General features: G+C 52.6%; 1 protein-coding gene and 1 non-coding gene across 2 annotated transcripts; both read left to right on the top strand.

The window, feature by feature from the left end:
- Positions 1–6547: 6547 nt before the first annotated feature.
- On the top strand, positions 6548–16885 carry NXNL2 (nucleoredoxin like 2). The gene is made up of 2 exons (XM_040963818.1): positions 6548–6849; positions 16714–16885. The coding sequence occupies exons 1-2, from the start codon at positions 6548–6550 to the stop codon at positions 16883–16885; spliced, it is 474 nt and encodes a 157-aa protein (XP_040819752.1).
- A 5703-nt stretch (positions 16886–22588) lies between these two features.
- LOC121145163 lies at positions 22589–22723 on the top strand. Its single transcript, XR_005881960.1, has one exon. It is a non-coding gene; the product is annotated as a small nucleolar RNA SNORA21 (small nucleolar RNA).
- Positions 22724–23435: the final 712 nt, after the last annotated feature.

Here is a 23435-nt window from a genome sequence, read left to right as displayed (position 1 = left end):
GGAAAGACATGCTCTGGTGAATTCAAGACATGGTGGGGAAAAATACCCCTTTATATTTGAGAAAAAAAAAATGATGACTTGGGGACCCAGGATACCCTAACTGCCTACTACCCAGTCCAATTGCTCTCACAACATGAAGGTGTAAAAAGAACAGTTGCCCTGTTGGCAAGCCTGCGGGGAGCTTCCAGCTGTATGGTAAGGCCTGACAGGTGTCTTTCCAACCACCTGGATGCAATCTCACTCCCTTTGCATGGACACTCAACCACCCTGCTAAGAATTCTGTAATCTATTTAGTAGCCTTGTTGGCCTGTGTTTTTTCTTGCTTCTTGAATCATAGTGGCTGTAACCTCACTTTGTCCTGGGTCATAGTGTGACTGTCCTGGCTAGCAACCATGAGCAGATGCTCCAGGCAGAGATGAAACCTGGGGCCCCTCAACTGCCCTGTGAAGTTGAGTCCTGGTGCTTTGGAACCTGGAGAAGCAGCTTCATGATGACATCAGGCAGGCATCTTGGCCAGGCTGCTCCTGCTGATGGGACACCAAACTGAAGAAAATGCAGCAGGGTTGTGTGCACCATGCCCCATTGAGTTTCTGTCTCACCCAGCAAGTGTTCTGCAGTTTCTGGCACAGGGAAGCTGTGGCTTGCGTTTTGACATACACATTTCCTCCCCTCTGACAGCTGTTCTCCTGTTTCGGGATCCTATTGCTACACCTGGTAAAGCCCCTGCCTGCGGATGCCTCCTAGCCTTCCCAGTACTGGTGTCACTAAAGTTCAGGGTGTGTCCAATGTGAGAGCTGTGAATGATGAGACTTCCACAAGGACAGGGGGAAAAAATGCAACTTAAAAAACTTTTATTTTTGGTGTAAAAATTTTGAAATCCATGCACAATATGCATTTTTCATGAACTGTCAGAAGAGCCTTTGTGACTATGGATTTCAAAATTTGGGACAGAGCTGGCATTGGAATAAGCTGCCACTTACAACACCAACATTCCCCCAGTTTGAGTCTTAGCTGTTCCATTTCCAATCTAGCTCCCTATTAATGTGCTTAGGGAGGCAGTGGAATAGGAGCTGAGTGGCTTGGGCTCCTGCCATGCACATGAGAGCCCTGGATGGAGTTCCAGATTGTCTGCTTTGGTTTGGCCAACCCCTGCAGTTGCATTCATTAGGGAGTGAAACACATTGTTTCTTTGTGTGTTTCCTTCTTTCTGTCACTCTGCACTTCAAATAAGCAGATACATCTTAACTTTTTTGACCCACATAATCCTTGAGTTTTGTTTGCACAAACCTTTGTGTGTGACCTGGACTTCTGCTGCTGTGCTCAGGGCTGAACCATGTTCCTCACAAGTCCTGTGGGAAACATGGGCTTGCCCTGTGACTGATCCAACACGGGACCTCAGGGGAATCAATCACGGCTCAGTGGGGTCACGGGGGTGGAACTGAGCAAACAGGCCAGAAGAGGACACCAGAATGTGTGGCCAGAAGGCAGCCGTGTGTACCAAGACTGTACTAGGCTGGCATCTGACCTCAGACCTGGAGCCTCCTGAGCAGCAACAAGGAAACGTCTGATGCTTAAACTGTCAGATCTCTCATGTTCATTACGGTAGCCCAAACTATTACCCCAGCTGGAGGAAGCAATTCAGGTGTTTCTGTAACAGAGGCCATACCTATCTGATCTGATGAATAATTTTGTTTGTTCCAAGACTGTTAAAGAGCTGATGGATACAAGAGCCAGAGCCACCTGGTCATGTGCTAAGGAAGAAGTTTATGACTACTAAGTCCAAACAGCCATGCTTCTTATCCAACAAGTCTTCACCAAGGGGCCCCAGAATAACTGAAGCTCTCTCTCTGACTCCCCACACCCTCCCTATACTCTTTATCTGAGTGTAATCACGTAATTAAGTGTGTGTTTCCTTAAAAATATCTGGTCTCAGACCCGGCACCATAGCTCAATGGCTAAATTCTCACCTTGCAAGTGCAGGGATGCCACATTGTCATTGGTTTTGTCTTGGCTGTTCCACTTCGCATCCAGCTCCCTGCTTGTGGCCCGGGAAAGCAGCAAAGGATGGCTCTAGGATTTGGGACTATGCGCCCACCTGGGAGACCCAGAAGAAGCTCCTGGCTTCAGATCGACTCAGCTATAGCTGCTGCAGCCACGTGGGGAGTAAACCAGTAGACAGAGATCTTTCTCTCTGTTCCTCCTCATCTCCATAAATCTGATCTGCCTTTTCAATAAAATAATAAATATTTATATTTTAATAAATAAAAAAAGATTTTTTTAGTGGGAAAACCAGATTTACAGAAAGAAGGAGAGACAGATCTTTCATCCACTGATTCACTTCCCGGGTGGCTGCAGTAGCTGGAGCTCAGCCAATCTGAAGCCAGGAGCTTCTGGGTCTCCCATGTGGGGGCAGGATCCCAAGACTTTGGGCAATCCATTACTGCTTTCTCAGGCCACAAGCAGGGAGCTGGATGGGAAGCAGAGCAGCTGGGACACAAAGTGGTGACCATATGGGATCCCAGGTGTGCAAGGTGAGGATTTCAGCCAGTAGACCGTTGCATGTGGCCCAATAAATAACTCTTTTAAAAAAAAATTGTCCTCATTCATCTGGGAGATGGGATGTTGCACCATGAACTTGTTACCATTGCTAGCAGCCTGAATAAACTTTTCTCCCTCCTGCCCCCAAATCTGTGTCCTTTAGGTTACTGGCGTCTCTTGTGGCAAGGATCAAATTTGGGTTTGATTGTGCTTCTAGAAGCACCTTTAAGTATCCCTGGAAAGAGACTGGTCAGAGTGACTTGCCTGTGGTCCCACAATTCATTTCTGACAAGCTCCAGTGTCTAATTCTCAATTCCGTGTCCTTTCTCTGGTCCTTTCTCAATGGGCCATCACTGTTCTAAAAATAAATCACAGAGCCAGTGCTGTGGAACACAGGGTTCAGTATTCCCACATAAGAAGTGATTCGAGTCCTGGCTTCTCCACTTACAATCCAGCTCACTGTTAATGTGCTTGGGAAGGGAGCAGCTGATGAATCAAGTGCTTGGATCCCTGCATTCTCATGGGAGACTCAGCTGGAATTCCAGTCTCTTGGCTTTGCCTTGGCCCAGCACCAGCCATTGCAGCCATCTGAGGAGTGAACCAGCAGATGGAAGATCTCTCTCTGTGTGTCTGTCTTTTCCTGTCTTTCTGTAACTCTGCTTTTCAAGTAAATACATCTTTAAGTACATAAGCATGAAGACCTCATAATATCAGTCCCTGGGAATAAATGCCATGTACATGTAAGAAAATAAGTAACTCAAACTTGGATATTTAAAAGCTAGGAAATCCGGGGCCCGGAGGCATGGCCTAGTGGCTAAACTCCTCTCCTTGAACGCGCCAGGATCCCATATAGGTGCCGGTTCTAACCCTGGCAGCTCCACTTCCCATCTAGCTCCCTGCTTGTGGCCCGGGAAAGCAGTCGAGGACGGACCAAAGCTTTGGGACCCTGCACTCACATGGGAGACCCGGAAGAGGCCCCTGGCTTCGGATCGGCATAGCATCGGCTGTTGTGCTCACTTGGGGAGTGAATCATCGGACGGAAGATCTTCCTCTCTGTCTCTCCTCCTCTCTGTATATGTGACTTTCCAATAATAAATACATCTTTATTAACAAAAATAAAAATAAAAGCTAGGAAATGCAGATATTTGTACACTGGGATGCTTAATTTGTTTGCTGTGCTAAACAGAGCAAAAACAGTTTTTTCTACAACTATATTTGTGCATTTATAAGTTGTGCCAGAAATTAGTGAGCCATTACAGCGTCATACACACATCTTGATTTTGGGTCAGGTGTCCAGGCCTCACGTTTTCTTCACGTGCTCCTCTTTTGTAGAAGAGACGGTTGGAAACGCTCTTCAAACATGATTAAGGTGGGCCCGACGCGGTGGCGCAAGTGGTTAAGGTCCTCGCCTTGCACGCCCGGGTTCCCATATGGGCTCCGGTTCTAATCCCGGCAGCCCCACTTCCCTTCCAGCTCCCTGCTTGTGGCCTGGGAAAGCAGTCGAGGACAGCCCAAGGCTTTGGGAACCTGCACCTGTGTGGGAGACCCGGAAGAGGCCCCTGGCTTCGGATCGGCATAGTATCGGCCGTTGCGCTCACTTGGGGAGTGAATCATCAGGTGGAAGAGCTTCCTCTCTGTATATCCTCCTTTCCAATAAAAATAATAAAATAAATATTTTAAAATAAAAAAAAAAACATGATTAAGGTGCTAGTCCTTGTCTAGCCATGGTTGTAAGCACCAGCAGATGGGAGGAAATCCCGAAACTGTCCTTAAATCAGAGTGGAGAATTCAAGATAGGGCATGGGAGGGGAGGGGGGCTTGGGTTGGAGGGCAGACTGGGTGGGGTTGAGGGGCTCCCAGGGGCACCAGGAGGACTCCCTGCCACATCCTGTGACTGTAGGACATGTGCGGCTGATCGGAGACGCCCTTCCTTAGCTACCTTTAGACTCTCTGGAAGGAGGTTCGGGATGACCTTCCCAGCTGGATAAGTTGGGGGCCCCTGCTCCTGGTTCAGGGACCCTATTTGTGGGTATTCTGTGTATGTCCTATTGGGGAGCCCTGGAGGAGAAGTGGGCTCAGTCTCAGAGCAGGGAGGAGTGGCTGGGCTTTGTTTGTTTCTTCCGCATCTGCAGCACAGCCTACCTTAAGGAGAGGGCAGCGGTGGGGTGAGGGGGCAATGGGCACACATCCCCTGCACCAGGTGTTCCCACCTGCTGAAGACTGGTACTCCCAGAAGAGCAAGCAGGGGTCTCTGGGAATGCGGTTTGAAGTGAGCTCAGCAATCAGTGGCCAGGGTCCGTGGGCACAGACTGAGGAGGCTCTTCCTGGCAGATGCATGCCCACATGGGCACACACACGTGGGCACATGTGTGCGCACACACGCAAAACAGCCTGGCTGAGTAGAATGTCCTGAGATTGAGGGCTAGCGAGTGGCTGTTCTCTGGGGCTATACTTCTCTGGAGGGCTCCACCACAGTCCTGGAGGGGCTGTCCTCCCCAGGAAGGGGCCCCATCCCTCACAACACCTTAGGGATGGCACATAGTGCTTGTGCACACAACGGGACGTTTCCTGGGGTGGATGGACGGCTGGCTACTTGGGCTCATTGTGTGTGCAAAGGTAAGGAAGCCAAACTAACCAAAAGACTTGACCTGCATCCTGTTCCTTTTACTTCAGAGCTTTAAGGAAAGTTGGGCACTTGGCAAGCAAGGGTTACATGCCTCACAGCTCCCGCTGCTCCTCAGAGCAGCCGTCAGTCCCCGGTCGGCATTCTGCTAAGCACACTGACGCCAGCTACTCCGCCCACTTTCTGCTTTCCTGCAGGGCGAGGCGCCAGGGAGCCAGCGCCAGCAGGGGGATCCTGGGCTCTTGGGACCTGCTGACTTAATACTGTGCTCCACCTGTGGCTCTTTTCTCACTAGGGTTAAGGCAAAGTATCGTCCTTCCTTGTTTTTGTTGAAAGTGAGCTCCAGGTAGGGTGCAGGGCAGGAATTAGGGGAGGGGAGGTGGGATCATTCCACCGTAGGGGTGGGGGGACCCCGTGGTTTCTGTAGGTGGGTCTTGGGAGATTTCAAGGCTCCATATCTCATCTTCCCAACAGGTGCACCTCCCAGGAGGGTATCTAATTTACCTTCCATATTTACCTAACATATTTCTATTTTCCTCCAGCCTTTAAAATATTTAATATTTTGTTCATCAAAAACCTTTTTGCATTAGTTTTACACTTTCTTTTTAAGAAGACTGCGTTACAAATTATCCCGATGATGGAGATTTTTTGGCACGGCTTAGGAAGTTTCCCACTCACAGGTGCCTCACTGCCCACGAGTCCCCTTCTCCTTCCTCCCCTGCCTTCGCTTACATCGGAGGAATCCTTAGGCCCACCGCGCTTTTTTAAGTCAGGCTCCTTAAATTAAGCCGCCTTTTAGAACCGGCCCCAATTTCCTCCACGAACCCTCTGTGTGGAGCTTGTTTCTGTGTCCATGCGGTATGGCCAGCAGGAGACGGAAGTGGCACCTTTTCCCGCTGGACACACTCGCCCGCCAGAAGCAACCTTCCAGAAAGAACAGAGCCCAGGGTCCCCAGAGCCGCGCTCGCCCCCAGCCTAGTCTTTCCTCCATCTTCCCGGGCTCTGGGCAGCGGCACGATCTCCAAGGCTGGTTCAAGTGCCCCCGGGAGCGGGCGGATACCCTGCCAGGGCGGAGGGGAGCGCACAGTGGGGTACGCAGTGAGGACGGGGGAAGGTACACTTCGTGGGCAGCGCCAGGGTCGGAGGTTGGGAGGGATGCTGGAAGGTGGCCACTGGAGAGGTCGGGGCGCAGGTGGGAGCGCGCGCTGGGCGGAGCGCGCCGGCGGCGGTGTGGGCGGGGCGGGTTGCTGTGGTTTCGCGGCTGGCGTCGTCGTCTGGCCAAGTGGAAGGGACGCCTCTTCCCCGGCCTGAAGCGAGCCAGGTCCTGGTGAGGTCCGCGTGGGTCTGTGGATCGCGGGCGGGCCGCCGACTCGCCAGTGCAGAGCCATGGTGGACTTGTTGGGTGGACGGCGCCTGCTGACCCGCGAGGGCGCGTCGGTGGAGGCCGAGGCGGCGCTGCAGAACAAAGTGGTGGCGCTCTACTTCGCGGCGGGCCGGTGCGCGCCGAGCCGCGACTTCACGCCGCTGCTCTGCGACTTCTACACGGCGCTGGTAGGCGCGGCGCCGCGGCCCGCGCCCTTCGAGGTGGTCTTCGTGTCCGCCGACGGCAGCGCCGAGGAGATGCTGGAATTCATGCACGAGCTGCATGGCGCCTGGCTGGCGCTGCCCTTCCACGACCCCTACCGGCAGTGAGTGGGGGTCCTGGGCTGGGGCGGGTTGCCCAGCTCCGCCTTTATGCCGCCCCTTTCTGTCCAAGGAACGTCGCTGGATCTCTCTGAGCAACCCTTCAGGACCGGGTTGGGCAGGGTGCGCTTCTGGGGCTTTATGCTCTAAGCGCGCTGGTGGGCACCCAGCTAGCTGTCCCTTCCCCAACTCCCGCCTCTGGTCAGCGGTCAGCGGGTGGGAGGGCGAGGGACAGCGCCACCCGGATCTGCGAATGCACTAGGCGTGTGGCAGCGGTGGGGGAGGTTTTGGGCTGGAGGAATAACTCAGGTATTTGGCTCCCATTTCGGGTTGGTGTTTACCGGCAGTGATGGACTTGTAGAACCGTAATGTAGTCGTGTGTTGCGCGGGGCAGAGGTAGGTGTCTACGCTGTGCTCAAACCCTCCGTGTTGGGCTTTTGAGTTTGTGAATTGAAAGTTGAGCTCAGAGCTTTCTCTGCGCCAGGACTCGTGCGCTGGTGCTGTTAGTGCTAAAGCTCTCCCCTGGAAGCAGTAGGGTGTTCAGGTCCCTGCCGTCCATCTGGGAGATCCAGATGGGGTTCCAGGCGCCTGGCTTTGCCTGGTCCAACCCTGGATGTCAGTGAGCCAGCAGATGGAAGATCTTTGTCCCTCTGTCTCTCTTGCCTTGCAGAATAAAATAAAATTAAATGAGTCTCAGGTCATAGAGCTCATTGCCTCAGCCAGATGGTTGTAGGTGGCCACATGAGCTCCCAAGGTCCCTCTGCAGAGGTTGGGAGCATCAGCCTTGCCTCCCTGCCTTAAGATTTGTTTCTTATTTATTTGAAAGGCAGAGTTAGAGACAGGGACCAGGCTTTTGGCGGCGGGAGGGGGGTGGCGTGGTTTGAGGGGGGAGATGGGTTGGAAAGGGAGAGAGAAGACAAAGAGGAGAGATCTTCTGTCCGCTGATTTACTCCCCAAATAGCCATAACCCCTGGGGGTTGGACCACACCAAAGCCAGGAAACTGGAACTCCATGTGGGTTGCCACCTGGGTGGCGATGCCCCAAGCACTTGAGCCTACTGTTTCCCAGGCAGGTTAGCAGGGAGCTGGATTGGAAACAGAGGTGGGATTTGATGCTAGCTGCTCTGAAATGGGATGTTAGCCATCCCATTGCACCACAACTCTTTGTTGTGGCGTGGCGTGAAATACAATGCGACTTGTTTGACATGGAAATCACCCACTTGCTGTTTTTGGAAAGAATATGCTTTTTTTGAGAAGTAAGACTGTGAGGGTGCTAGTACTTGACCCTGGGGGAGTGTAGCTTGGGCTTTCCCAGGGAGTGACCTTGGCGGGTTATTTTGTTGCTGGACACAATGATGTGTCACGTGGTAGCATGGTAGCTTGCAGCACTGTGGGTAGGTTGTGGACCCATTCTCTGCTTTTTGTTTGTGTTGCTTTACCTCCATTTGCCAGATGTACCACTGAGGCAGACAGTACAGCTCCCCTGACTCTGGGCTGCTTCCTTTCCCAGGTTGCCATGAGCCTCCAGACCCCCCTGGCATGGGCACTGGCTGGGGCTCAGCAGAGCCATCTTCTGTCTCGCTGCTGAGCTTCTCAAAGCGGATGAGCTCCAGCTGGAGGCAGACAGGTGCATGGAGTGGGGCGTCTGTGCATCCTGTGCCTTGCCTGCCCGCCCCCCCCCCGTGCCCTTGGTTCTCATCCTCAGAGAGATCTTTCAGTTTGTGCACGTAGCTCTATTTTTCTCCAGGCTGAATGTCCCTAACCCCTTTACTGTTGTGTGTAAGCATGGCATGTTCTGAGAGTTGTTGGAGCTGGCTCCCAAGTTCTGCTTATCCCCAGCCTGGGCTTACGGAATCTGATTATGAGCAGAATGGAAACAGCCACCACTGAGAGCTAAAAGCGTAAAGCCTTCAGGAGGTGTTCTGGGCTTCAAGAACGTGTGGCAAGCACAGCGCTTTGTCAATGGTGCTGTGTGTGTGTGCAGCATGGGTGGGTGGGGGGTGCTTACGATACTGATGTCACGGATCTTCCACTTGGTAGATGTTTGGGGAAGAGAGCTCAGAGCTGCCTCTCCTCAGAGGCCCGAGCACGTCCCCTCCTGCCCACCGGATGCATAGTGGACCACTTGAGTTCTCTAGGTAGCAGGTGCAGTCCTTTGGGGCTGGATACCCCTGAGGTGACTGGAGTGATGGTGATGGTGCAGGTGCCCCTCTGGGAAGAAGACAAGAGAACTCTCGCCTTGTCCTTAGAGTTGTCTTTAAGGATTTTACCTTGCCAGTGCAGCCCAGGCACAGCATCTGGGCGCAGCTGGATGCTGACTAAAGATGCAGGCTGCGGGCTTGGCTGTCAGGTGCCCACACAAATGCCTTCCTCCCCGGTTCTGGGGGGATGGAGCCAGACACCAGTGCTCCAGCAGTGTTTTCTCGGGACTCAGTCTCCTTCTGGCACGTCTCCCTTTGCTTTTTGATCGGAATGGTATCTGTCCAAGAATGGAAGGTACAAGGTCTGTATTTACTGGCACCAGCAGGACTTCTTGTCCTGGAGAGGCAGACTCTGTGGCAATTTTGTTTGATTTTATGATTGTCTCATTATAGTGCTTCCCTCCCCCCCACCCCCGGGCCCTCCAGCCTCTGGAAGGGCAGTGGACCCTGAGGAGGTCTGAGGGGGTCTTGCTTTCTGTCCCTTGTGGTGGGTGCTCCATTTCAGGCGGGTACTTGGGATTTGATGAGAAAACAGACTGGCAGGCTTCCCCTCTGGTGGGTGGAGGCTGGGCAGGCCCTGGACACTGGCAGGTGGGGAGCCGATGCTTGTGCTCACGGTTCTTGGCCATCTCCACCTTTCCTCCCTGAGTCTGAAGAAGCAACACATGCACCAGGTCCCGGGGAGTCTGTGGATCCTGGCTTCTTCTGTCTGTTTGCACACTGGGGCATTGCGCGGGGGAACTTCCCCCTCACTGGGCTCCCAGTGCAATATACCCAGCTGTTTAACTCCTGATCCAGAGTCAGATCTGCTGTGGCCACATCTCATTCCAGCTCTCCAGGGGTCTCCTGCTTTCTCTTGCCCCAGGACAGTCATGACCCAGGGCTTCACACCCATAAGATGTGTGTTTGATGGGCAGTGGGAGCAAATGAACCCAAGAGTGAGCTTCAGAGAGATTTATTGGGCAGTAGTTGCTACTGGTTGAGACAGAAAGAATCCAGAGTCCGAAATCTAGAGGCTCTGTGCTGCCCAGGACAAGGACAGGGCTGGGTAAAGTGTGGGGAGGAAAAAAAACATCACATTAGTGCCAAGGACAAGGAGAAGTGGGACCCTTGGGTATTGGTGAGAGTGCCCGGTTACCAGGCCCTGCAAAATGTGTTGTGTTTTCTGTGGAGCCAGCGTGGTGATTTCAGGGGAGGTGGCTGGCCATTTGGTTCTCCCGTTCAGTTTGCAGGTGTGTCTGCAGGCTGAGGCTGCAGAGGCGGGGACTTGGGAGCTGGCCCTGGGCATTGCAGCAGGAGCTGACTGTGGCCACCTCAAGGCTTCTTCTTAGGCCTCACATCCTGGCTGCCTTATGCCTTCCTGCATCAGAGCTAGCTGTAATGTTCCAAGTGATTAACAAAATACATTATGGACTGACTCAGACAAGCCACCCTGTAGCCAGGAGCTGTTCTCAAGGGAGGTCAGAAGCTGTTGGACCCGCTTTCATGACTCTCCTTCTGCCGTGTCCACGTCACACTCAGGCTACAGGCAATGGCTGCCAGGCAAACGCAGTCTCTCCTCATGGTGCCAGAATGGTTGCCATGCCTCACATTGCACAGCCTCGCACCATCCTCTTTCCCAGCATACAGGCAAGTTTCCCATGAACGCTCACAGACTGTATTGGTTACCCTTTCCTGTACCAGTTAGTGCAGCCAGGGGTCAGAGTATCGGTTGAACCATCAGCACAGCTGGGGTTGGAGGGGGGTCCTTCCCACCCAACACAGCAGCCGGTGTTTATGGAGGGCTGGGAAGGGAAAAAGATCTGCCATCCGTTGATTCACTCCCCAAGTGTCTGCAGCACCCAGGTCTGGGCTGGGAGCCTGGAACTCCACCTGGGTCTCCTGTGTGGATGGCAGGGACCCGAGGGGTGCTCCTTCCAGGGTGAGCAGGAAGCAGGATTGGAAGTGGAACACGAACTGGGTGTTGTGGTAGGAAGTGCAAGTGTCAGAAGTGCTGACTTAACCCCTGCCAAATGCCTGTCTCTAAACTTACCTCTTTTTTAAAAATTTATTTTCTGGACCTGGTGCCGTTTTAGCCTAGCAGCTAAAGTCCTTGCCTTGAACGTGCCAGGATCCCATATGGGCGCCGGTTCTAATCGTGGCAGCCCCGCTTCCCATCCAGCTCCTTGCTTGTGACCTGGGAAAGCAGTCGAGAACGGGCCAAAGCCTTGAGACCCTGCACCCGCGTGGGAGACCTGGAAGAGGAGCTGGGCTCTTGGCTTCGGATTGGTGCAGCACCGGGCGTTGTGGTCACTTGGGGAGTGAATCATCAGACGGAAAATATTTCCTCTTTGTCTCTCCTCTTCTCTGTGTATATCTGACTTTGCAATAAAAATAAATAAATCTTTAAGAAAAAAAATAAAAAAAATATTTTCTTTTTGTTTGAGAGACTGTTACAGAGAGAGAGCTTCCATTGCTGGTTCACTCCCCCAGCGGCCATAATGGTCGGATCTGGGCCAGTCCAAAGCCAGGAGCAGATTTTCTGGGTCTCCCGTGTGGGTGTAGGAGACCAAGGACTTGGGGCATCTTCTGCTGCTTTCCCAGGCCACCAGCAATGAGCTGGATCGGAAGCGGAGCATCCAGAACTCTGACTGGTGCCCATGTGCGATGCTGGTACTACAGGTGGAAGCTTAAGCTACTGTGCCATAGCTGCTAAACTTATCTTTTCATTCAGTTTTTCTTTTTTTTTTTTTAGATCTATTTATTTTTTATTACAAAGTCAAATATACAGAGAGGAGGGGGACAGAGAGGAAGATCTTCCGTCCGATGATTCACTGCCCAAGTGAGCGCAACGGCCGGTGCTGCGTGCATCCAAAGCCAGGATCCAGGAACCTCCTCCAGGTCTCCCACAAAGGTGCAGGGTCCCAATGCCTCGGTCCGTCCTTGACTGCTTTCGCAGGCCACAAGCAGGGAGCTGGATGGGAAGTGGAGCTGCCGGGATTAGAACCGGTGCCCATATGGGATCCTGGCGCGCTCAAGGCGAGGACTTCAGCCGCTAGGCCACGCTGCCGGGCCCTTATTCAGTTTTTCTTCACAGAGTTTTTGAAATCCCTTTGTGTTGTTCTGTGGCCATTGTGTTCCAGCTTGTCCAAGTCCCAGATGGGGACTCTGGGTTTCAGGGAAGTCAACCAGCTTGCCCAAGCCCCACAGCTAGTTCAGGCCAGAGATGGGAAGGGCCGTGGTTTCCAGAGGAGAGATACAGGCACCTGGCGGCATCCCAGGCTTAGGCTGCCCATGCCGTCCAGGGTGCTGCTCTCAGTCTCAGTGCTCGGAGACCAGCAGGGCCAGCTGACCCAAGTGACCGTGATCCCCTGGCAAGTCTGAATAAGGACTCCCATCACGTGCTGCCCCTGGGTTTGGGACACGGGGAGTTCCCAGGAGTTGTTTGGGGACCCTGCATTGACAAGTGCCAGCTGGTACTGCTCAGATGCCCAGTCGGCTCGGGCCCTGTGGAGGAAATGGGGCTGCTACTGGGGAAATGACGCCTCCTCCTTGCTGCCCAGCAGTGGTCCTCCAGGAACTTCCTGCCGCTTGGCAAGTGAGATCCCAAGTTCTTGGGACGGCCAGCCTGCACTCCCCCACCTCCCCCGTCCGGGTCTGACTCCAGCCGGGCTGTCTGCGTCCATGTCTGGCATGCAGTAAGTACTGCCCTGGCCCGTCCCATTCCTGCCTCAGTGGAAAGGGGCTGTAGTCAGCTGTGTGCCACAGCTGCAGAGCAGAGGACCCAGCCGAGGCCCTTTGGGGCTGTCTCTTCCTCCTGCCTCTGTGCCTCTTAGCTCTGTGTTTCTGGTTAAGGCTAGCTTTTTGTGCATTTTAAATGTTGGGTTTTGCACAGCCGGGATGCCTGCCCATAGAGGTCTCCCAGGCCCACAGGGAGGGTCTTGCATCTGTGCATGGCCCGAGTTGAGTTTCTGCTGTCCGGGTGCCTGTGCCCCTGCATCTTGGTGTGGCATGAGTTGGCCTCTGCTCTGAATTTGTGCCGTCAGTTGATCAGCTCTGCAAATGTAGTTTCAGCCTAGCCATGTTTCTGGGCTCTTTTTGCTCACTTTGTGTTTGCAAAGTGGTTTACCGATTTTCTCCTCTTCAGGAACCCCATGGGGAGTGGCTGCTAAAGCTGCCGGTGTGGTGGCCCTGTCCACTGGCTCTGGGGGAACATTCTGGGAACAGCCCATGAGGCTCTCAAGGATGGTTAAGCCGGCACAGACACATGTGTTAACTGGATCCCGATACTCCATGTCCTCTCCTTGTCCCTCGTTTGATGTCGGCAGATGCTGCAGAACCGAGCTGGGTTTTGAGCACTCACCCTGTGTTGCTTTTGGTTGGCTCACTCCCCGGTTCAGTCATTGCTGTTCGTGGTCTCATTTCATCGTTGCTCTTCTTTCTTTACGTTTGCTCCATGGCTGTTTCCCCAACTGCCCGGATGGACGAGGGAAGCCATCTCCATGCGGACCTTGGGGAGGTGTGTTTAAGGCCATGGCTCCCCAGCTGTGTGCTTCATAGTGCTCACAGGACCCCTCACCATTCAAGGAAGTGGCTGCTGGACCCCCAGAGACACCAGGTGCCCCAGTCCCTTGGGAGACACAATGTGATATTTGCATGGAACAGATGCACACCCCCTTTTACAATCATCTCCAGATTACTCACAATGCCTAAGGTACCATGTGCACTGCTGTGTCTGTTGTTTGAGGAGTGATGACAGGAGAAAAGTCTGCACACGCCCAGGGAGGACACAGGCTCCCCTCACTCCAGCCCTGCAGGGAGGACACAGGCTCCCCTCATTCCAGCCCTGCAGTGTTTGGAGGCTAGATGGGTCTGTGTGATCAGAGGCTGTGGATACTGAGTGCGTATTCATGTTGTTCCACTTTGCATATTTGCTTTTTTTTTTTAAGATTCATTTATTTTTACTGGAAAGTCAGATATACAGAGAGGAGGAGAGACAGAGAGGAAGATCCTCTGTCCACTGATTCACTCCCCAAGTGACTGCAATGGCCGGAGCTGTGCCAATCCAAAGCCAGGAGCCAGGAGCCAGGAGCTTCTTCCGGGTCTTCCATGTAGGTGCAGGGTCCCAAGGCTTTGGGCCATCCTTGATTGCTTTCCCAGGCCAGAAGCAGGGAGCTGGATGGGAAGTGGGGCAGCCAGGGCATGAACTGGCACCCATATGGGATCCCAGCGTGTTCAAGGCAAGGACTTTAGCCACTAGGCTATCGCACTGGGTCCCTGTTTCGCATATTTTATAATAATCTGCATGGCTGCTTCACACAGAACATATAATTCGTTGATGGTTTAAACTCATTCTGAAAAAGTGGTTTATAATTCCGTAGTATTGCGGTCTGAGGAAGCGGCCCACAATACAGTGATCATTTGAAATCTACGATAACTTTGGGAGTGTAACTGCTTAGAGACTGTTGGTCAAGGGGAGGTGCTCTGCGTGGAAGAACAACCGGGAAGCCTCCGCAGGGCGTCACAGGGAGGTGTGGTCATCGGAGAGTGTCCAGTACTTGCTCCTCCTCTTTGGCCTCACAGTCCGGAGGGCAACAGCTGAAGGGAATGAGATTACTGCCCTGGGAGGCCCGGGCTGTCCGGTGTTGGAGTAATCCCTGTGAAGGTTGTGGGGAGGAGAGCGAGGATGGCAGGTGTGGGAACTGTCGTACAGAGGCTGCTGCCGGGGGGCTGCAGCTGAGAGGCTGGGCAGCGCATCAGTGGGAGGCAATCCGAGGCTTTGGATGTGTGCAGAACTCACGGGACTTCCCTGCGATCATGATGGCTCGATGCTTCCCAAGTCCTGAAGATGCAGATGAGGATATAGAATGCACTGGGTTTGTCTGTGGTTTTGTGTCTGTGCTGTCCAGTGTGGCATCGCCTGCCCCATGGGCCACTTAAGTTCCCAGCTAGTTACAGTGCCAGTTCCTCCAGCTCGCGTGCCACATGGAGAGCTCTCCACGGCCTTGTGTGCCTAGAGGCCATGGTATGGGAGCACAGGTGCGCATGCACAGCGGCTGTGGGAATAACCTGGCAAGGGATGAAGTTGTCGAGGCTCCTGCGTTCACATCATGTAGGCAGTTGTCTGGGTCGGGGCTAGGTTAGAGCCGGTGATAGCCAGGAAAAAAGGGAATCTATCCACTTCAGCGGGAGGGAGCGCTCACAGCGGGTGTGTTGAAGGCTCAGGATGCTGGTCTGGTAGTGGCTGGGATGCCAGCCAGTACCAGGGCACCTGTGCCTTTGGGTGCCTCTGTGTGTGTGTGTGTACTGGGGCACCCATGCCTTCAGATGCCTGGGTGTGTGTGTTTGTGCGTGTGCGTGGGGGTGTGTGTGTGTGTGTACTGGGGCACCCGTGCCTTCAGGGTGTGTGTGTGTGTGTACTGGGGCACCCGTGCCTTCAGGTGCCTGTGTGTGTGTGTGTGTGTGTGTGTGCGTGTGCGTGGGGGTGTGTGTGTGTGTGTACTGGGGCACCCGTGCCTTCAGGGTGTGTGTGTGTGTGTACTGGGGCACCTGTGCCTTCAGGTGCCTCTGTGTGTGTGTACTGGGGCACCCGTGCCGTCAGGTGCCTGGGTGTGTGTGTGTGTGTGTGTGTGTGTACTGGGGCCCGTGCTGTCAGGTGCCTGGGTGTGTGTGTGTGTACTGGGGCACCCGTGCCTTCAGGTGCCTGGGTGTGTGTGTGTGTGTGTGTGTGTGTGTGTGTACTGGGGCACCCGTGCCTTCAGATGCCTGGGTGTGTGTGTTTGTGCGTGTGCATGGGGGTGTGTGTGTGTGTGTGTACTGGGGCACCCGTGCCTTCAGGTGCCTGGGTGTGTGTGTGCGTGTGTGTGTGTGTGTGTGTGTGTGTGTACTGGGGCCCGTGCCTTCAGATGCCTGGGTGTGTGTGTGTTTGTGTGTGTGTGTGTGTGTGTGTGTGTGTGTGTGTACTGGGGCACCCGTGCCTTCAGATGCCTGGGTGTGTGTGTTTGTGCGTGTGCATGGGTGTGTGTGTGTGTGTGTGTACTGGGGCACCCGTGCCTTCAGATGCCTGGGTGTGTGTGTTTGTGCGTGTGCATGGGTGTGTGTGTGTGTGTACTGGGGCACCCGTGCCTTCAGATGCCTGGGTGTGTGTGTTTGTGCGTGTGCATGGGTGTGTGTGTGTGTGTGTGTACTGGAGCACCCGTGCCTTCAGGTGCCTGTGTGTGGGTATGTGTGTGTGTGTGTGTGTGTGTGTACTGGGGCACCCGTGCCGTCAGGTGCCTGTGTGTGTGTGTGTGTGTGTGTGTGTGTGTGTGTGTGTGTGTGTGTGTGTGTACTGGGGCCCGTGCCGTCAGGTGCCTGGGTGTGTGTGTGTTTGTGTGTGTGTACTGGGGCACCCGTGCCTTCAGGTGCCTGGGTGTGTGTGTGCGTGTGCATGGGTGTGTGTGTGTGTGTGTGTACTGGGCCCCGTGCCTTCAGGTACCTGTGTGTGTGTGTGTGTGTGTGTACTGGGGCACCCGTGCCTTCAGGTGCCTGGGTGTGTGTGTGTGTGTGTGTGTGTACTGGGGCCCGTGCCTTCAGGTGCCTGGGTGTGTGTGTGTGTGTACTGGGGCCCGTGCCTTCAGGTGCCTGGGTGTGTGTGTGTGTGCGCGCACACATAAGTGCTAACCCGCCGGCACCTTCTTCTCTCCTGCAGCGAACTGAAGAAGAGGTACAACATCACAGCCATCCCCAAGCTTGTGGTTGTGAAGCAGAACGGGGAGGTCATCACCAGCAGGGGGCGCAAGCAGATCCGGGAGCGGGGGCTGGCTTGCTTCCAGAGCTGGGTGGAGGCGGCCGACGACGTGTTGCTGAACTTCTCTGGTTGAATCGGGACACGGAGAGGGCGGCTGGGAGGCTGTGGGTGCAGCGCAGCTACCCAGGGAGCCCAGAGGGGCGGCTGTTTGCCCTTCCCGGAGGGCTGACTGTAAATACAGCTGAGGAGTAATCCCCCGCACCCCCTTCTGATCCTGTTACTTGCTTGTACGCAACTCCTCTTGGATAGCTTTATCCGCCTGCACCTTGCAGGCACGGGGCTCACAGACATTTGGTTGTCGCCAGACAAGACAATCGTGGAAGCGGGACTTGAAATTCAATCAATCTATAGCAGGCTGGCGTTTAAATTGATCGCGTAGTATGGCTTCCCAGTTATGCTACAGACACTCAATTGGCCCTTGGTTGAAGAAAGAGTCCCCGGCGCTGAGTTCCTTGCATTCATACGAAGCTACCTGGAATCTGTGCAAAGCGTCTCTGTACGTCTGTCTTCAGGTAAAATTATCTATTTATGGGTATTTTTTTTTTCCAGGGGAACTATACATTTTAATGATATGCCTTCATAGCTATATTTATTAATACAGTATGCAGGCTCTGTGCTTTAATAAACAAATATTTCTACCTGTGCACCTCTCTCTTCTTATCCCAGGTCAAATGCCACTAGAGGAAAATGCATCACTCAGTAAAAGCTACGGTATAGACTGTGTGTCCTGTGCGGTTTTTTTTTTTTTAATTCTGTGTCATTTTAGGCATGTTCCCCTCTTCTCTTTGTTTTCTTTAATTATTTATTTGAAAGGCAGAGTGGCAGAGAAAGAGGGCAATACCTTGAGACAACCTCCACTGGTTCACACCCCAGCGGCTCTTCCTGGTCCCCCACATGGGAGCAGGAGCTTGAGGACTTGAGCCATCCTCCTCTGCTTCCCCAGGCCTTAAAGGGAGCGTGCTCAGAAGAAGAGCAGCTGGGCCTTGAACCTGTGCCCATTTGCATGTTTATTTGCATGTTGCAGATCAGACCTCAACATTTCCTAAAAGATGATCCTTGCAGGGAGGCCATCAGTGCGCATGTCGGCTAGCGCTAACGGGAAGGCTGTTGGAGGAAGGCTGTTGGAGGCTCGAGTCATGGCCCACCCTGCAACGCCTTCACCAGCTACACAGAGTCTCTTCTGTTCCCTTCCCGGGTCATTGAGGTCCTGGTGCTTGGGGAACTGTCAGTACTGGATACCCGCTCTAGTCCAGCCACATCTGCACATCCTGCTGGCTTGCTGGGCCGTTCTGCCGGGACTCTGGAGCAAAGCTGGCCCTGTAGGAACCAGGAGTGCCCTCATCCGCAGAGGCCACCTGTGGGGCAATGTGCAGAGGAGTCCAGGGGCTGTGCTTTGCCGCCTCTTTCCCCTACCCTGTCAGTCCCCTTCTCTCCACTGAAAACCCAGACCTGGTTTCCTGGGGGTCCAGTAGCTGCCTCGGGACCTCTGTGGGGCAGCAGCCCCGGTCAGTACCTGACCCCAAAAGCATCATGTGGGGATGGACTTCCTTCTGCAACCAACAACGTGTAGTGACTTGAAGTGTAGTAGGTGTGCGCAGTGTGTATGTGATGTGTGAGCAGTGTGTATATGATGTATGTGGTATGTGTGGTATGCAATCTGTCTGAAGCGTGTATGATGGTGTGTGAGATGTGAGTGATGTGTGTGTGTAATGTGCATGGTATGAGTGGGGTGTGATGTATGTGACGTCTGTGATTGTGAATGTGTGTGTGTAGTGTGCATGAGATGTCTGTGATATCTCCGTGTGCAAGTGTGTAGTATGGATATGGTGTGTGGTGTGTATATGCTATGTGATGTCTGTGTGTGTGGTGTGTATATGCTGTGTGACGTGTGTAATGTCTCTGTGTGGTGTGTATATGCTATGTGACGTGTGATGTCTGTGTGTGGTGTGTATATGCTGTGTGACGTGTGTGATGTCTGTGTGTGGTGTGTATATGCTGTGTGACGTGTGTGATGTCTCTGTGTGTGGTGTGTATATGCTGTGTGACGTGTGTGATGTCTGCGTGTGGTGTGTATATGCTGTGTGACGTGTGTGATGTCTGTGTGTGGTGTGTATATGCTGTGTGACGTGTGTGATGTCTGCGTGTGGTGTGTATATGCTGTGTGACGTGTGTGATGTCTGCGTGTGGTGTGTATATGCTGTGTGACGTGTGTGATGTCTGTGTGTGGTGTGTATATGCTGTGTGACGTGTGTGATGTCTGCGTGTGCGGTGTGTATATGCTGTGTGACGTGTGTGATGTCTCTGTGTGTGGTGTGTATATGTTATGTGACGTGTGTGATGTCTGTGTGTGGTGTGTATATGCTATGTGATGTGTGTGATGTCTGTGTGTGGTGTGTATATGCTATGTGCTGTGTGTGATGTCTGTGTGTGGTGTGTATATGCTATGTGACGTGTGTGATGTCTGTGTGTGTGTGGTGTGTATATGCTGTGTGACGTGTGTGATGTCTGTGTGTGGTGTGTATATGCTATGTGACGTGTGTGATGTCTGCGTGTGGTGTGTATATGCTGTGTGACGTGTGTGATGTCTGTGTGCGGTGTGTATATGCTATGTGACGTGTGTGATGTCTGTGTGTGGTGTGTATATGCTATGTGACGTGTGTGATGTCTCTGTGTGTGTGTGTGGTGTGTATATGCTATGTGATGTGTGATGTCTGTGTGCGGTGTGTATATGCTATGTGATGTGTGTGATGTCTGTGTGTGGTGTGTATATGCTGTGTGACGTGTGTGATGTCTGTGTGTGTATATGCTATGTGACGTGTGTGATGTCTGTGTGTGGTGTGTATATGCTATGTGACGTGTGTGATGTCTGTGTGTGGTGTGTATATGCTATGTGCTGTGTGTGATGTCTGTGTGCGGTGTGTATATGCTATGTGACGTGTGTGATGTCTGTGTGTGGTGTGTATATGCTATGTGACGTGTGTGATGTCTCTGTGTGTGGTGTGTATATGCTATGTGACGTGTGTGATGTCTGTGTGTGGTGTGTATATGCTATGTGACGTGTGTGATGTCTCTGTGTGTATATGCTATGTGACGTGTGTGATGTCTGTGTGTGGTGTGTATATGCTGTGTGACGTGTGTGATGTCTCTCTGTGTGTGTGTGGTGTGTATATGCTATGTGATGTGTGATGTCTGTGTGTGGTGTGTATATGCTGTGTGACGTGTGTGATGTCTGTGTGGTGTGTATATGCTATGTGATGTGTGATGTCTGTGTGTGGTGTGTATATGCTATGTGACGTGTGTGATGTCTGTGTGTGGTGTGTATATGCTATATGACGTGTGTGATGTCTGTGTGTGGTGTGTATATGCTATGTGCTGTGTGTGATGTCTGTGTGTGGTGTGTATATGCTATGTTTCGTGTGTGATGTCTGTGTGTGTATATGCTATGTGACGTGTGTGATGTCTGTGTGTGGTGTGTATATGCTATGTGACATGTGTGATGTCTGTGTGTGGTGTGTATATGCTATGTGACGTGTGTGATGTCTGTGTGTGGTGTGTATATGCTATGTGATGTGTGGTGCTGTGTTGTCTGTTGGGGGGTCTTTTGGGGGCTCCGTGAGGGAGGCGGCCAGCACAGAGGTCACTGTGCTTGGACCAGCATGGAGGACACCAGCCTTTCCTCCTCCAGCTGCCCGGCCTGGAAGGGGTGAGGCTCATTGAAATTGTTGCTATCAGAAGACATTTTCCTTAGTACCACAACCGCCCCAGCAGCTTGTTTTCCTGAATGTCAGGCGATGTGAATCCAGCCTTACCTCAGAAGATTCCAGAACCCATTGCTGTGTGAGTGCCTCATGCCACTTACACTATACATACAAGATCTGCTCATGGCAGTGGATCCTGGAAGCCAGAGGGACATCACCCTGGGGATGTAGTTACTCTCTGTGTCCCCCTGAAGCCACCAATGTTCTTCTCTGGGCATGCACTAGCTCCTTCGCTGTAGCCTTGCTGTCCTCGGAGTGGTCCTGGCCAGCAGCAGGCACCATGGGGCAGCGGGTGAGAGATGTGACATCCCACCCGGATCCCTCCCCACTGGTTTGGGAGTGAGCCATGTGTGCATAATAACAGCCTGGCCTTGCCACTCCACTAAGCAAGTTGAAAAGTTGTCCTTATGCTTGGTGACATTAACCTGTGACCCACCTAACTGGCAGCTTTTGCCAAAACGCATGCGATGGACTGTACGTCCCACCTGCAGGCCTGGCCTCCCCCTCTCCCAGGAGAGGTCGAGTCGCAGCTTCCTGTGCTACCAGGAAGCCCCACAGGCTTGCAGCCACTCACAGCGAAACATGCCTGTGGGGAGCTGCTGAGCGAACACACAGCACACACACACCATAGTTACATCACACACATAGCACACACCACACACCATACTCAGGGCAAACAGCTCCACAGCACGTGTATATGTGTGCATTTACATGTAGTCTGCACACCACGTATCAAGCATACATACAACCTCCACACACAGCCTGCATGCCACATACTGCACTCTCAGCGCACACAGCCGCCCAGTGCCGAATGCACAGCACGCCACTATGCCATCCACACAAGCCCCCACCCACACAGACCACACATGCGTAGACCCGCTCATAGCCTGGTGTTCTTCTCCCGTTCTGAGACATTCCTGGGGGAAGATGGATGGGAGAAGACACAGCCATGTAGAGTCGGGAGGAGGAGGGTGGGCCGGTGGAATCTGCAATTAATTAGCTTGCTTTCTTTCTCTCTTCCTTCCTTCCTTCCTTTCTGCACTTTTTCTCTTTCTTTTTTCCTTCCTTCCTTTTTTTTTTTTTTGGCCCAGAAACAATTGCACCTTCTTCCTGCCTTCAGTCATCAAAAAACAAATGCAAATCCTTACACAATAGCTCAAACCATTTTGATCCATCAAATTGTGGCCTCAGCGAAGATGATGAAAAACTGTGCTGTTGGTGCAGGCAGGTAGCTCATGAGTGAGAAGAGGCTGAGGACTGCCAGTGCCTGAGCCACAACCCAAAGCCAGCGTGGACGCCCGAACCCCCAAAGCGTACCCACTTGTGTGCAAATCGCACTCATGCGTGCGTTTCCAGACCCTGTCTGCAGGCGTGTCGGCATCTGCCTCCCACATATCTTTCTAAAAGATTTACTTATTTTTATTTTAACATTAGATTTACAGAGAGGAGAGACAGAGAGAAATATCTTCCATCTGCTGGTTCAATCTCCAAGTAGCCACAATGGCTGGGAGCTAGGCTGATCTGAAGCCAGGAGCCTCTTCCTGGTCTCCCATGTGGGTGCAGGGTCCCAAGGCTTTGGGCCATCCTCCACTGCTTTTCCAGGCCACGAGAAAGAAGCTGGATGGGAAGTGAAGTAACCAGGATAAGAACTGACACCTATATGGGATCCTAACACACGGAAGGTGGGAATGTAGCCACTAGGTTATTGTACTGGTGCCCCTGCTTTTTTTTTTTTTTTTTTTAAAGGATAAGCAACTCTACTGGCACACTGGCATAGTTAACACAAATTTGACATTAGCCAGGCCCAGAAAGCTTGCCAGCTCTTAGCTGCTTTTCGCCCAGCAATGTAACATTTACCTAGTTGCAAGGCCACCTAGGCAGCTGCCTACAGCTGGAGGATGCCTGAAGTTACTTGAACTTTACACCACAGGCAGCAAAAAGTGATAGAGTAGGAATTTTCAAAATTTGAGAAACACACTTTGTTATGGAAACAGACGTGTGAAGAATAAGGGAACACCACCCCTTTCACAGCACTCGCTGTGCCTGTAAGTGACCCAGCAAGCCCGTCTGGAAGGGGCAGAGCAAGCAACACCGCTCTTGGGTGAAGCGGCGGCATGCTGTGCCGTCCGGCTTCAGTCGGTGGTGTGACAATGGCGCGGGAGCCGCCTGGTTCAGAGGATGACTGTCCCTTCCCGCAGGAGCCAATAACCTCTACATCATCTCCGTGAAGGGGATCCAGGGACGGCTGAACAGGCTCCCTGCCGCCGGCGTTGGGGACATGGTGATGGCCACAGTCAAGAAGGACAAGCCAGAGCTGCAGGAGAAGGTACATCCTGCAGTGGTAATTCGACAATGAAAGTCATACAGAAGAAAAGATGGTGTGTTTCTTTATTCTGAAGATAGTGCAGGAGTCATAGTAAACAACAAAGACGAGATGAAAGGTTCTGCCATCACTGGGCCAGTTGCAAAGGAGTGTGCAGACTTGTGGCCCAGGATTGCATCCAACTGAGGCGGCATTGCCTAGTTATTCAGTGTATTTATGTAAAAAAGATGACCGATTAAAAATTATTTGTGCCTCCCCCCCGAAAAGAATAAGGGAACACAATCCACAGTCTGAGAAAATATATCCTAGAGCAGATATCGGATAAAGGACCCATATCTAAGACAGGGTGGGGAACATCCAGCCTGCAGACCATAAAAAGTCCTCAAAAGTGTATGATCTGGCTTTGCTAAGGCAGGAGAACCCTGGACTGGAATTTAATACATTTTTTAAAAGCAGGAATATTTTAAAAATTTTCTTTTTAACTTCTTTTAAAAATTATTAATATCATAATCATTTTGTGATACAGTTCCATAGGCCCTGAG

Source organism: Ochotona curzoniae, unplaced genomic scaffold (assembly GCF_017591425.1).
Source record: "Ochotona curzoniae isolate NIBS_2020 unplaced genomic scaffold, NIBS_Ocur_1.0 scaffold_3208, whole genome shotgun sequence".
NCBI classification, from domain to species: Eukaryota; Metazoa; Chordata; class Mammalia; order Lagomorpha; family Ochotonidae; genus Ochotona; species Ochotona curzoniae.
This window is presented reverse-complemented; position numbering and strand designations above follow the sequence as displayed.

Coding starts and splice junctions, on each gene's coding strand:
- NXNL2 (XM_040963818.1), top strand. CDS start 6,548: ATGGTGGACTTGTTGGGTGGACGGCGCCTGCTGACCCGCGAGGGCGCG. Junction 6,850..16,713: donor TTCCACGACCCCTACCGGCA/GTGAGTGGGGGT, acceptor TCTCTCCTGCAG/CGAACTGAAGAAGAGGTACA.